A 12,010-nucleotide genomic window follows, 5' to 3' on the forward strand; every position below is an offset into this window, starting at 1 on the left:
CATTCTCCCTCTTTTTTTAACATTAACCATTTCATATTTGTATGATTTCAAATTATGTTCAAAAGTCAACCAAAAATTTTCATATTTGTATGATTTCAAAATTTGAAACTCTCATATATCAAATCAACATATAATTATATACATTCCAAATATTTGCTTTCTTCAAAATTTTAATAAAAAGTCAAAAGGTATCTGATTTAAAGCTATTTGCTAGATTCGAATTTTAAAATCCTTGCCATAAATAATAATAATAATAATATCAAAATAGCAGCAATAATCAATTTTTAATTCAAAATTTTAGGTCACTATAAATTCTCAAGATTTGGCTACATAAAGGATTGAAAAAAAAAGTCCCACTCTAACTTGCGGTGATTATTCATATTTTATTTAATATTTATTTATTTAAATTATCTATACATATATTTAATATTTTCTATGCATATCCTAATTATAATTTATTTTTAATAAACATATTCTTTTACATTTTTAAAATACTTTTATCTCTTCCAATTTCTTAATATTCTCACAATCGCTCTCTCTTTATGTTTCATCAATGTCTTATCACTCTCATTAGCATTAGTAAAATATTTCCAACCTGCACCAAATCTTGATTTACTCTGCTTCAACCTTGTCCCATTGCCATCTCTAGCCACATTTTTTTTGTCATTCTAGTTTATTTAAACCACACATACAAAATTTAAGTACATTGTAACACGTCGTTAATAGGAAATGTCTCACTCTGTATCCCTAACAAATCCATTTAGATAACTGATTTTACATTTGTTATCTCTAATAAAAAAATATTTCACTACGCACAAATACATGTGCTTAAGATTCAATTTCAAGCGATATTCCAATGGTAACAACATTCTTTTTGATGTTTCATACATGTGGTTTAAAGCCCTAATCTCCCCTCCCCCACTACCTAATTAATTTAATTTTTCTTTAAAAAAAAAGTACATGTGAAATTAAGAAAAAATTAAATGAAAAAAAATAAAGAGAAATCATTCCTCCTCATCTACATTTCCGCCCAAAAACCACAACCCCATAAAATACCAAAAAAAAAAAAAAAAAACACTATTATTACTAGTCTCTACTCACTAACCGATATTCCAAAATCCATTACTCACACATTCACCCACCTTTCATAACATAATTCAAATTCACTCCAAACCAGACTCTCTGTCTCTCTCTCTCTGTCTCTCTCTCTCATACACCAAACCAAACCCAATGGTGGATTCAACATCAGACCCACCTCCCCCGTACCCCAACCAGCTGGTCCCACGAATATCTCCTCCTCCTCCATCACTACCACCACCACCACCACCGCCACCACAACCACAAGCACAGCCCTGCAAGTTCACGTTCCCTGCTCTAACGAGGCCCCCCATAAGAGTAACCACCGAGTTCGACAGTGACAGCTTCCTCTTCTTCCATAAAATCTCTTGCAAGTTCCTTGACAACTTGGCCAAGCTCAAGCTCTCTTTCCAAAACGATAGCCAGGGCGAGATTATCCAACCCCAACTCAGCTTCATCACCAAACACCTCTCTGTTCACTACGATTTTGAGGAATTCAATGCTCTCCTCAAATCCTCTCTCCAGCTCGGTTCTAGGTTGCAGCTTCGTGCTCTCCACGATGTCAAGGTCCTTCCCTTCTATCTCCCTCTTGCTCAACTTGTCTAAATTTATGGTTTTTTTTTGGGTATATTGGGTGCTTTGGTGAAATGGGTTTTCTTTATTTTTCGAATGGCTCTCTCTCTACATGTCTAAATTTATGGTTTTTTGGTATATTGGGTGCTTTGGGGAAATGGGTTTTCTTTGTTTTCTTAGTGGCTTTATCTACATGCATCATATTTTTCTTTCACTCCTACATGTCTAAAGGTATGGTTTTTTTGCTGTATTGGGTGCTTTTGGGAGATGGGTTTCTTTGTTTTGGAGTGTTTCAGATGCAAATGTTCAGAGTGTTTGTTGATGCTTGGTTATGAAATATGAACTCTGTTTGTTTGGGGTGAAATTCATCTTGGGATTGAAGTGAAGAAGGCTTTGAATGCCACTTTGATCTTTCAAATGTTTCGGAACTCCTAATGACCGAATTTACTTCTTTAATAATGTTGTAATGCGCTAGGATGTGGTTCTGATTTGTATGACATTGGTGATTCATTTTCAAGAGCTTTTCATAGTCAAAATTCAATGTATTGTCGTGGATGTTTGATGTTTGAAGCTTGATTTTTTCCTTCCTTATAAGGAGCTATGATTTCAGGAAAACATAGGTGTGGTACTTCATATTGCTGTTTTATGTTATGTTCCTTGTTTCATTTTGCAAGGATGCCTGTAATTTATATATTTATTTATTTAATCTATTTATGCTCTTCTACCATCTCTTTAACATGTCATTAACTTTTAGGCACATCAAGGAGAGCTGTCAATGGTTGCAAACATTGCTGATCCTGGCTATGCATTTGAATTGACATCTCCAGTCCCGTCTAGTGTGGTGAGTATTATCTTTCGCATTTAAGAGTTAAAAGTTGTGTCATTTTCTCATTTGAGCCAAGTTTTGGAGTTTTGGTTTTGTGGGGCATTATAATGTGACATAGAATTTCAACTCTATTTGGCTGTTCCATATATAGCTGCTAGCCAATTACTTTCTTCAATTTTCCCTTTTGTATACCAACCCCCTCTCCTCCTTTTATATATATAGACACACAAAACTTATCAAATATTGTATATTTGCCGAGTATAAAGTATAAACCTTAACACCATTTCAGTCAGTATCAAGTGCAATGCCTCTTCTGCTTATATTTCCAAACAAAGTCCTAATAATCTTTAGGAGTTATGACCTTGGTTACCTTCCTAATACTGCAGCCCAGAGCAACCCTTAAATTTCCCCTTGGTGAAGTATCATTAGAAGAAAGAGAAGAGGAGGAAGTCAAAAGAACATTGTCTGTGAATGGGATTTTTAAAGGCCATATTTTGAATGGAGTCTGCACTGCTCAATACAAGGATGAAGATTTGAATCTAAGATATGCCTACAAGGTTTGCACTTTGCATTTTATCTTTCACTTGACTTTTTTCACCTAATTCCATGTGATAGATGACTAGACTTTTGCTTTTCTATAGTTCCTTAATGCTGGGATTGTTTGAATTTAGCTTTTTGTTTGTTTCTTGATCTTTTAAATGTTTCATTTCTCAGACTATGTTGATGAAAGTTTGAATTTACTGCAGGACGAGCAATTGTCATTCATCCCAAGTGTTTCTTTACCTTCAAATGTATTTTCATTTGCATTCAAGCGCCGGTTTGGTCCTTCAGATAAATTGAGGTTAGGAAGACTCTCTCTCTCTACACTTGAAATATTTTGTTCTGTGGTCCATGATTGATTGGTTTGGTCTAATTTATAACTAGATATATACTATTTTAGTTTGGTTTTAATTTATTGTATTGGAACTCTTACCTAGGTGTTCTTTTTTTTTTTGGTTTACTCACACACGCAACAACAACAATAAAAATATTGCCTTAATCCCAAATTTTTGGGGCCGACTATGGATCCTTAACAAATTAGTCAAGGTTGACCACATGGATTTTTTTCCTCTATTCTATTCTATCAAAAGTCATACTTTCTTTTCTTAATTGACATATCCTTTTTTACGTTTACTAATGTTATTTTTGGTCTTCCTCTACCCTTTTTCATTCTCTTAACTTAAATCAACTTACTTTTTGTTACCGGTACATCAGTCACTCTTCTCTGAACATGATCAAACCATCTCAAGCGACTCTGTCTTTTTTCATCAATAAATAGATGAGTAATATAATTTTATTAAAAAAGGAAGAAGAATAAAGCTTGAATAAACAAAAAGTGTGTGAAAAGTGTAGATCACAGTCCATGGCAGCAGTCATCCAATAATATAACGATAAAAAAAAAAAAGAAGAAGAAAAGATCTGGTAACATACTGCAGAAGTTCAATACCATCAAAAGACCTACTACTCAACTCTCTCTAAATCATTTTCATTACTTAGAAGGAAAAAAAAAACTCCAAATCTTTATGCTGCTATGGGCTACCAAGCCACCTTTGCCAACACAAGCACATCATGCTTCCTAAGAGACAATGAAGACGGAAAACAAAAATGACCAAGTTTCTCTTGCAAATCAAACAATTGAGTAAAAGGTGACGAACTAATTCCCCACTACCTCTGTTTATAGAATTCCAATATATAACATTCTTCTTTTGGAGATAAGTGTATTTCTAAAATCTTTCACAATGTGGCTGTCCAAATTAAAAAAGAAACTTTCCAAGGCATCTTGACACCCAGATACTCTTTCAAGGGAATTTCATGGCCTCAGGCTCTCTCAAAGCATCATAATAGGACCGATCCTCAAATTTCTAGACCATGTTAACCTCCAAGACATTTTATCCTCACTCCTCACCTCTACTAGAAGGGAAGTTAGAATACAAGATGTCAAAAATATTAGCTTTGGATTGTAATTCTCAATCTTGAAAAGCACAGGCAAACTGAATATTGTAATGGTGGACTCCCTTTTTTCTCTGTTGAAACATCTTGTATCGAACTAAAATGGTAAAAAATATAATGGGGCAGCATGGAGTATAATAAATTGTCATTTAACTATTATTTAGCAATCCCCTTTATGTGTCAAACTACCCCTTAATGCCAAAAAATGGACCCGTTTGACACAAATTACCCACCTTAGTGCCCTGCACTTTGGCTAATTCTGTTACTCCCTCAATATTGCCTACTGGTACCAAACTACCAATTCACTTATATTTGTATTATCCCCTAAGCTTCAAATATACCCATGTTGTTCAGGATCTGGCCACAAAATAAAATCATATCATCTACTATTTAACAAATAGTGTACGGAATATCTCCATAACCCCACTACTTCCTCTACTATTTATCATCCTACTACATATGAACAAGAGTAGTGATAAGGGATTTTTTTAATATTTCAACTCTCTAGAACTAACGAAAAAAAGAAAAGAAAAAGGATCAGCTGGGCTGCCAGTAACCAAGTTAGAAAACCACACATTAAAAATGCAAACCACACCCATTTTGTCCATTTTTCACCAAAACCAAATCTGCCCAATCAATAAATCAAGCAATTCTGGGTGACATGGTTACCTTATAATATCCAGCTTACTAATACCCTCATAGTCAAGCTTACAAGATGATGCTTATGTTGGGATTCTCTCAAAACCCTTGCCATACCAATTTTAGCTCCAAGTATTTCTCTCATGAAGGGGCTGGTGACACTTGAAAAGCATCACATGGTCCTTAGCCTCGAGTGCCCTTCAATGGAATTAATCTTCCATGGAAACCATCTACTGTTTATAAATTGCAACGACAAGACGTGTGAAACAATTAGTGAAACATGTTGGCTAGAAGCCTATAAGTACCAGAATTGTGTGTTTTTGTGGCAATGCCAAACACATCTGACTTACATGCCCATCTGTTATTGTTGACATGGCCAGAGATTATATTCACCTCTCAAATTGTGGATTGCTAAATTGTGCGTATAATGGCTTTTATTTGCTGTTTTCTATTTTATTTATTTCATGTGGATAATTGGTGTGAATATTTATTATAAAGACTATCAAATGGTGAATACAAATTATGCCTCTAGATATAAAGAGTGATGGATGCATTTTGTCATTCTTATTTCCCTTTTTATAATATTTACATGCTCTGACACAATTTTGCACCAATGGTCTTTAGACCAAATCACCAAATGTCATATCCTCACCACCTGCCCCCCCCCCCCCCCCCCCCCCCCCAACACATAAAATAAGGTGTGGAGGATGAGGTTATGGGTTCAATCCTGTTTGGAATTTTGTGTTATATTTGCCTATAAAAACTCATTTGAAAAAAAAAAAAATAAATAACAATTCAGTAAAGCAGAAAAAAGAGGGGGGGGGGGGGGTTGTTGGGGGATATTGTTTCAACATTTAGAACCATGTTAAAGTTGCACACAAGTTAGGAATACAAAACCTTTTAGGGCATGGGAGAATGCATACAGGTTTTCATTCTTTGCTGGGCTTCATTTCGTCCATTCATCTATTTCCAGCTTATTTTGCAAGTTATGATTTGTTCTGATCATTCAATGGCCAGCTACTGGTACAATTTTGATTCCAAATACTGGAGTGCTGTGTACAAGCACGTACATGGCAAAGACTTCAAGTTTAAAGCTGGTTATGATTCAGAGGTGCGCCTTGGCTGGGCCTCTCTTTGGGTAAGTACTCCTATTTGCTTTATTGCTTCTGTTATTAAACAATTTTTTTTCTTTTTCTTTAATTAGTTGGGTGGTATAAAGATTTCACAGCTGATAATTTTCTCAACATAGTCATGCTTGTTATGAGCTATCTGGTGCAGGAATGTCAGGTCTTTTGAAGGATTATTTTCTGGTGTCTTTTGATCATTGGCTTATTTTTATGAGCACCCAAAGAACAGTGAGCTTAATGGATGGTTGAGATTGTTCTGCTCATATAAGTAAATCACTAGCTTAAGTTGAAATTAGAGAGTAGGATAGCTTTGACCATGTGTTTATTTCTTCATCACTTCACTGTATACTTTGATAAGACATTCTCCAAAATAGCAAAAAGAGTTTATCAATTCCGCAATTATAGATTAATTAAATTTATTGCAAGAGAGTTGTTTTTGTCTGGAACATTGAGCTAAGTTTTGCTTGGCTTTATAATGATCTGGTTTCAGGTTGGAGATGAAGGTGGCAAAGCAAAGACGGCTCCAATGAAGATGAAAGTTCAATTCATGCTCCAAGTGCCACAAGACAACATTGGCTCTTCAGCCTTGATGTTCCGTGTCAAAAAAAGATGGGACATATGATCTAATTCTGGACAGCCTGTTCTCCTTTCTTATACATTAAATATTGGTTCTATATGGTAGCGCAGCTTGTTACATCACGGCCCGTTGTACTGATGCTTGTTGCTACATAATAAACATCGTATGGTTGTTATTCTCTTTGAAATTAGAGCTTTAGTGGCCATCATGTGACAGGAAGACCATATAGAATTTTAAGAGAATTCCAAATTTCCAACAACATAAAGCTATCTCCTGATGCAATGACGTTCATTGCTAATTTTTTATGCATAGAATTTTCTATTTTATAACTTCTTTTCCAAAATAATTTATTTGCTGCATTGGGTGATAGGGATGTATGGAACTACCCCCTTATACTCTGAACTGTTCCATCTTCATCTAACCTTCAAAGAAGTACTATAAGACGATTAGATAAGACATTTTTTTGGGTATGCATTTTTGTCTGCTAATGTCGAGCCACTTGGATATTCGAGAATGTGATGACTTCATATTCTCTGAATTCAAATCCCCAAATCGCATTAGGTATTACTAGAATTGGTCCAGTGCGGGATTCATCGTTCATGGGTTTTTAATGTGTCAATTCAATTTTGTAATTTTTTAATGGAAGAAAATGTTACGTCACTTAAAAAGATGCCATGTCATTTTTTGATTTTTGATAGCCATGTAAGCATTGCACTAATAATTGCTAATAAAAAGACTAATAACGTTTATTTTTTAATATAAGGGATCAATATCAATTGTGCTCACCAAGTAAATTTTAAGGACCAATAATGTATTTTGGCCTATGTTTAATTTTAAAAAACATGTATTTTCAAGGTATTTCTGTTTCACATGGTAAATGGAGTCTTGTTTCAAAAAAAAAAAAAAAAATAATAATAAAATAAAACCTCCTCAACTTTGGGTCAAAATCAAACTAAGCCCTACTCTTCAAATGAGGATTGACTCAAAGCCTAGGCCCAAAAAAATTGTGGTGAAAATTGATCTTTTAAAACAGAGAGTAATACTATTTATTTTATAATATTTTTTTATACATAATTATTGGCCTAATAAGTTTTGCTTGTGATTCATTCACCGAAGCAATATATATTACATTCAAATGCTCTTACTACTGCTACCAATTATAGCATTTCATCTCGGTAGTAAAAAAATGTGAAAATTTTTGTGTCTTGAATTATTGAAAAAGAAAAAAAGTGGGTTGTTTACTACTCTCTATATCTACCTTTAAGAAGATCTTCAAAATATTGGGTTAATAAAAATTGGACGCAATTAAAATCCTTTAACTATTTTATTATTATTACAAGCCTCTTCCTACGTGATTTGCGCGTCCGATGAGACTTTTTTTTTGTCTTAACATCTTTCACTGGTCTTGTTTTGTTGTACAGGCGAAGCAAGCCTCTTAATTCCGACTGTAAAGCCTCATTGAGAGTGACAAGGATCTCCTTTTTATCTTGTTCAAATGAAGGCCGCAAAAATGGAACACAAAGTAAAGGTGACTTATTGTACGACCACAAAAAAATTTGAATTTAGTTGCGATTTTCACTGCTGGGTTGAAACCCAATATCACTCTTCTGGACTCAAGAATTACAGAGTGAAAGTAGAAGTGTGTTCACGAAGGGAAACTAAAAATCCCAAGTGACTACGATGTGGATCATAGAAGAGCTGTGTACAGTGTGGATGATGGGGTTTTGAGTATTCGGGTACCTACAGGCTACAAGAGAGCTCCCGAGACTTGTGGAGTTGGCGTACCAGAGATTCCTAATCCATAGTTTTTGAAGTATTTTGTTTAAAATTTTACTAAAGTTGATATCTTGTGTTACATGGGTTTTGACTGTATTTGATACATTTACTTCATGTTTTGTTGCCTCAAACTCTCAGTTTAAATGCTAGGTTTCAGCTTTTATTTTGAACTCGTTATAAATATTACTACGTAAATATTCCATTCCTTCCCCATGTTTGGAACTAAGGCTCCTGTATTTCCCCCATACACTTTTAAGGCATGGGGAGGTATCATCTGGCTCAACTCACCACGTGTGCTCCGTGTTTCAAAGCATTATCTAATGGCAGGTCTGCTCTTCTTCTGCTATTTAATGATGTGCTAGTTCATTCATTATAATGTTAGGGGTTATTTGGAGTTTTAAGGAGCCATTATTTAGTTGTTGGTTTTTATTTTATTTATATTGTGTTATGAACTGGAAAACTGAAATGATAGTTTGGTCGTCGAGATGGCTAATCTCCTGAATGGGGGTGAGAGAAGGGAAATTTGGGGTAAACTTTGCCTGATCATTTATTATTTGCTTGTGCTTTAATAGTCTCAAGCTGAATGCTCAACTAGGAAATTCAAATTACAACTTGATAGTTCTGCAGCAAATTCAAATAATGAACCGATACAAATAACGACTTGAAATTGAGATAACATTCTAATCCTAATTAACAACTTGAAATAGCAAGGGAATAACAATCGGATAGCAATAAATTTGGATGGACCTTATTGATAACTCCTTATCTGGTGCATGCAGCATGCTTATCTCCTCCCACAAGTTCAGGTGCTTTACGCAGAATGGTCTCATCCTTGTCTGAATCAGAACATATTGTTATTATTATTTTTTTATGGATTGGTGGAGGGTAGTTTATGTTAATGTTTGATGGTGCATAGATTAAGAAACGATAAAAATATTCTTATTTTTTATAAAGAAACTTGAAGGTTTCACATGATCATTGGCATTAGTCAAAGCACGCCAAAACAAATGCTTTAGATAAATATGCACGAGGTGCTTATCTGCTTTCTAAACTTCACATAAGAAAGAGAGGGGGGGGGGGGGGGGGGGGTTTGTTTATTTGGAAAAAATATTTTGTATCAAATGATATCACGTCATCCGAATCAAAACCCCATAAATAAGGGACATGTGTGTAAAAATAACTACTCACTAGTACAAGTCTTTTATTTGTTAGCTAGGTAATTATTTTTTGTTAACATGTCTCACACTTATTGGATTTTAATACCGCTAACATGACATCATTTAATACCAAATACCTTTTCATTTATCTACATATGATTTATTATTCATTGCAATGCAGTGCGTATAAATTGCTCTTTAAATATATTTTTTTTCAATTTTCTTTTTAAAAAAATTGGGTGTTGTGCTGGACATGTTTCATCTGATACTATGATAATGCCATCAAAGCAATTTAAAATTAGAAATTGGGACCTAAATACTTGAATTCAAATCTTCTATCCAATTCTTTTTAATCCCATTTTATGTTCCACAAATTAGAACTTTTTAATTAATTCCTTATTGAATGCCTTTTCCTTATATCACACACCTAATCTGGTTGTTCAAAAAGCCAAGGCCATCATGGAGAGATGCATATTACACTATGATTTGAGCTCAATTTATCCATGTGCCTACCTTGCATTGTGGATCTTGGAAGTGGTGAATTTCAAGCACTAAAAAAACTGAAGTCATCTGTTTGATTAATGATGTTACTCTTTTGGTTTTATGTGACATCCTGAACATTTTATATATGTGGATCTCTGTTTTCAGGGTACTTGTTATTTGTTTCTTCCACAAAGGATAGCTGGTATTGTATTTTTGAGTTGTGACATGTAATTTAATGATATCCTAGCTGTGCCTGTGTATGTTTGAGCAGTATACATATAAATATACTAATTTGGCGTCCACCACCACCACCAAATGTTAGCTAATGGAAATATATGTAGATAATGTCGAATCTATTTAAAAGTCAATCAACTGTTGTGGGTGAGAAGCCGTACTAAGAACCTTGGACCTAAACACAAAAGCAAAGGCAATGAAGCATCCTAAATGATCAGGCTGCTATGACGTCTAACAGCACATATCTTATCTCATGAGTCATGAATCATGCGTCCTTAAATATTCTAACTTTATTTTACATAATAATTATCAAAAACAGTTTTAGTTTGAAATAACACAGAGACAGAATAGTTGTCCTCTAGAAGAAGAAATAAATAATTAGTACAGTGCAGTGCAGTGCAGTGATACAAATTTTTTTTCACAATGTATGTTATGATTGACACATAAAATAATATGAGCAATGTTTATTACACACACTTATACACAACCATACACACACCACTTTTGTACATAAATCGTGACTTCAAGTCATAATTTCAATTCAATAACAGTTGTCTATAAGAGACATTAACCTAATAATATTAGTGTTAGTAGTAGGTCCATGTAAAATGATGTTGTCCTGTTATCCCTTTTGTAGAAAAAGATAAGAAAAGAAAATTATGACCCTAGGATTGCTCTTAAAAGAAAACCAACAAAAATAAAATATGCTCATGATTTGAAGTTCTTTAGAATACTTTTTTTTTTTTTTTTAATTGGCAAAGGTATGATTAGAACATGGAATTTTCTTTTCTAAGACTTCAAGCCGCACTTTGTTGGACTCTTTTAACCAAAAAAAAGGCAATTCATAAACAAATATGCAATGTAAGATCATTGCAATACTTTGTTGAACTCTTGTTACCCAAGAACAAAAGGCAATTGGCAAACAAATATATGTAAGATCATTGCATTACTTTTTTCTGTTGCCAACAGCATGACTAGAACAAGGAATTCTTTTTTTTTTCCTAAAAAATTTGAAATAACAATTTGTTGGACTCTTTTACCCAAGGAGAAAAAGACATTAGCAAACAAATATGTAAGATCATTGCTAATTTGTCATAACAAATTGTAAAGCCACATGCTTTCTGTGGTGACCTTGCACTCTGCAAAAAGTTAAAAAGAACACATAATAATAAAAGGACAACTTCTATCTAGCATTGCTCTACATTCAACAAAAGGTTGCTCGCTATTAATTATTAAAAAAAGAAAAAGAAAAAGAAAAGGGAAGCCTTGTATCTAGTGAGAAACCAAATTTTATAAAGTTTCACTTTTTAATTATGAACCTACTAGGACTGAGTTTCCTTCAACAATAAAGTCTCAAGCAATGGAATATAATATAATTATATTTATTAAAACAGTGGTATACCAATTTCAGGTTTTTGTTATTTTAACTAAATATAAGTTTATAAAAAGTACTCTATTAAACCCTATAATTTAAAAGTATAACAAATTATATTCTATAAAAAATATTAAATTAAACACTGAAGTTTTTAAAATTGATAAATTAAACTATATA

At 33.7% G+C, this 12,010-nt stretch overlaps 1 protein-coding gene across 1 annotated transcript; it reads left to right on the forward strand.

The window, feature by feature from the left end:
* Positions 1-1,144: 1,144 nt before the first annotated feature.
* LOC126701675 (outer envelope pore protein 37, chloroplastic) lies at positions 1,145-7,137 on the forward strand. Its single transcript, XM_050399980.1, has 6 exons — positions 1,145-1,644; positions 2,405-2,491; positions 2,863-3,033; positions 3,223-3,317; positions 6,122-6,242; positions 6,722-7,137. The coding sequence occupies exons 1-6, from the start codon at positions 1,231-1,233 to the stop codon at positions 6,851-6,853; spliced, it is 1,020 nt and encodes a 339-aa protein (XP_050255937.1). The 5' UTR covers positions 1,145-1,230; the 3' UTR covers positions 6,854-7,137.
* Positions 7,138-12,010: the final 4,873 nt, after the last annotated feature.

This window comes from Quercus robur, chromosome 10 (assembly GCF_932294415.1).
Source record: "Quercus robur chromosome 10, dhQueRobu3.1, whole genome shotgun sequence".
In the NCBI taxonomy this organism is placed as follows: Eukaryota; Viridiplantae; Streptophyta; class Magnoliopsida; order Fagales; family Fagaceae; genus Quercus; species Quercus robur.

What these genes read in the sequence shown, in the direction of transcription:
- LOC126701675 (XM_050399980.1), top strand. Translation starts at nt 1,231, where the DNA reads ATGGTGGATTCAACATCAGACCCACCTCCCCCGTACCCCAACCAGCTG. An exon ending in GTGCTCTCCACGATGTCAAG is followed by an intron (nt 1,645 to 2,404) that starts GTCCTTCCCTTC and finishes ATTAACTTTTAG; the next exon opens with GCACATCAAGGAGAGCTGTC. An exon ending in GGTCCTTCAGATAAATTGAG is followed by an intron (nt 3,318 to 6,121) that starts GTTAGGAAGACT and finishes TTCAATGGCCAG; the next exon opens with CTACTGGTACAATTTTGATT.